General features: G+C 45.3%; 1 protein-coding gene across 1 annotated transcript; it reads left to right on the top strand.

Annotated features, from left to right (window-relative positions):
• On the top strand, positions 1-2907 carry LOC146360586 (uncharacterized). The gene has a single exon (XM_084921550.1). It carries the CDS (start codon positions 153-155, stop codon positions 2487-2489), a length of 2337 nt encoding a protein of 778 aa, XP_084777676.1. The 5' UTR covers positions 1-152; the 3' UTR covers positions 2490-2907.
• Positions 2908-3107: the final 200 nt, after the last annotated feature.

The following is a 3107-nucleotide window of genomic DNA, read 5'->3' as shown; positions in this document are numbered from 1 at the left end:
GGAGCGCTCACCTGTTACTTTATGCTTAACGGACGTTGACCTGCAGCAACTAAAACCCTTTCGAGAAGTTTTGAGAGCAATTTACAGGAGAAACCAAAACAAGTTCAGTTTTGTTTCTCACCAATTTACAGCGCAAACAGACACATTACACCATGTCAGCCAACCCATCCTTCGGCTCAGATGAGCTTGAAATATCTAGAGGGACCATTTTGGGAGATCACCACGTGGTGGAGGCTTTCCTTGGAGAAGGAAGCTTTGGTGTCGTAACGAAATGTCGCGATACAAAAAAGAACCAAACTGTTGCTATCAAAGTCAACAAAAGCGACCCTGAAATTCTGCTCCAGGCAAAACTGGAACTTTTCATCCTGGAGCAGCTACGACGCTTGGATCCAGACAGGTGCAACATTGTCGAATGGAACGGCTATTTCCTCGATGGAGAGCGCATTTGCTTGAATTTCGAACTCCTGGACCAAAGCCTGTCAGACTACATTGGGGACCGGAATAACCAGGGTCTCCCAATGAGAGAAATCAGGCCAATTTTGCATCAGCTCGCAAATGCTCTGTTCCACCTGGGTTCTGTGGGAATAGTTCATGCTGACCTCAAACCTGTCAACATCATGGTTGTGAACCGCAGTGAGTCTCCCGTCAAAGTCAAACTTATAGACTTTGGCATCGCATGTCCTGCTTCTGCAGTGATTCCTGGTGGTGCTGTGGGGACAATTGGTTATTGTGCCCCTGAGATTATGCTTGGCACTTCATATGATGAAGCAATTGACATGTGGTCTCTGGGGCTGGTAGCTGTGGAGCTTGCTACAGGGGTGCCTCTCTATCCTGGGGAAGACGATTATGATGTTTTGAAATTCATAATTGAAACTCAGGGTCAGCTACCAGATCATCTTCTAGAGTCTGGCTTGTACACTGACTGCTATTTCATCGAGGATAACTACAACGAACAGCGCTGGACATTTAAGACCCCAGAACAATTTCAATACGAGACAGATTATCGATCCAAGGAAACTCGATCGATAAAACTTAAGCGTCTCGATGACCTCGAACAACTGCTGAAAGTTAGGCGAGGACCGGAAAATGGCCAAACATTATTTGTAAGGCTAATCAAAGAAATGTTGGCCTTGGATGCAAATCGGCGCATAACACCCTCGGAGGTTCTGAAGCATCCCTTTTTCGACCCTCGCCTCTCAAGGAGAACCCCCTGCACTGACATGAATAGCACAGGGGGAGAACTCCTTGTGCTCTCTCAGCAGCCTTCAAGCTGGAAAAGTCAGGGATCGCAAAAATTCAGCTGCAGTTTCCAAAACTCAGTTGAATTTCCTCAAAAAGGAGACATCAACACCTCAGCCAACCCATCTGCCTCTGAAGATGATCTTCAAATAACGGAAGGGACCATTTTAGGAGATCACCACGTGGTAGAGGCCTTCCTTGGAGAAGGAGGCTTTGGTTTGGTAACCAGATGTCGCGATACAAAAAACAAACAAACTGTTGCTATTAAAGTCAACAAGAGCGACCCTGAAATTCTGCTCCAGGCAAAACTGGAAATTTTCATCCTGGAGCAGCTACGACGCTTGGATCCAGACAGGTGCAACATTGTCGAATGGAACGGCTATTTCCTCGATGGAGAGCGCATTTGCTTGAATTTCGAACTCCTCGACCAAAGCCTGTGGGACTACATTGGGGACCGGAATAACCGAGGTCTCCCAATGAGAGAACTCAGGCCAATTTTGCATCAGCTCGCAAATGCTCTGTTCCACCTGGGTTCTGTGGGAATAGTTCATGCTGACCTCAAACCTGGAAACATCATGGTTGTGAACCGCAATGAGTCTCCCGTCAAAGTCAAACTCATAGACTTTGGCCTCGCATGTCCTGCTTCTGCAGTGATTCCTGGTGACCGTGTGGGGACGGTTGGTTATTGTGCACCTGAGGTTATGCTTGGCATTCCATACGATGAAGCAATTGACATGTGGTCTCTGGGGCTGGTAGCTGTGGAGCTTGCTACAGGGGTGCCTCTCTATCCTGGGGAAGACGATTATGATGTTTTGAAATTCATAATTGAAACTCAGGGTCAGCTACCAGATCATCTTCTAAAGTCTGGCTTCTACACTGACTGCTATTTCATCGAGGATAACTACAACGAACAGCGCTGGACATTTAAGACCCAAGAACAATTTCAATACGAGACAGATTATCGATCCAAGGAAACTCGATGGATAAAACTTAAGCGTCTCGATGACCTCGAACAACTGCTGAAGGTTAGGCGAGGACCGGAAAATGGCCAATCATTATTTGTAAGGCTAATCAAAGAAATGTTGGCCTTGGATGCAAATCAGCGCATAACACCCTCGGAGGTTCTGAAGCATCCCTTTTTCGACCCTCGCCTCTCAAGGAGAACCCCCTGCACTGATATGAATAACACAGGGGGACAAAACCTTGTGCTCTCTCAGCAGCAATCATCGTTTGGGTGGCCAGAATTCTAGGGGAGCTAGAAATTCTTGTGGAAAAAAAGCCCAAAACAATAACATCAACAAAAACAACCAACGAATATGGTCTTAAACTTGGGCACAATTTGGCTTGAAATCCATCAACTAATCTCTCAATATTCAAAGCGGAGCAGCAGACAACTTACCATCACATCAGTCCTTCGATCAGACCTACAACAAACATCTTCCTTCTCTCACCCCAACCGGTCGCAGCAGATGGCCGCCCCAACCTGAGCCTGGTTCTGCTGGAGGTTTCTTCCTGTAAAAAGGGAGTTTTTCCTTCCCACTGTCGCCAAAGTGCTTGCTCATAGGGGGTCATATGATTGTTGGGTTCTCTGTATGTATTATTGTAGGGTCTACCTTACAATAATACATACAGCCTTGAAGTGACTGGTGATGTGATTTGCTGCTGAATGAATTTGGAACTAATTGGAAATCTGAATATTAATTAAATAAACCTGCTTTGAGCATCAATTAATTGTTGTTTGAAATCCTTTATAAATATATAAATATAGTGCCACTCTTCTACTGTTTAAATTGCAACTGTTTAAAACTGACTAATTTATTCATACACTTGAGCATAAACACACGCACAGTAAATGGCCTGTATTTGTA

The sequence above is a fragment of the Perissodus microlepis genome, chromosome 23 (genome assembly GCF_051167445.1).
Source record: "Perissodus microlepis isolate ML-2025 ecotype Zambia chromosome 23, ASM5116744v1, whole genome shotgun sequence".
Classification (NCBI taxonomy): Eukaryota; Metazoa; Chordata; class Actinopteri; order Cichliformes; family Cichlidae; genus Perissodus; species Perissodus microlepis.
The sequence above is the reverse complement of the archived record's forward strand: the minus strand, read 5'-3'. Positions and strand labels throughout refer to the sequence as shown.

Excerpts from the sequence above, each read along its gene's own strand:
- LOC146360586 (XM_084921550.1), top strand. The coding sequence starts at position 153 with ATGTCAGCCAACCCATCCTTCGGCTCAGATGAGCTTGAAATATCTAGA.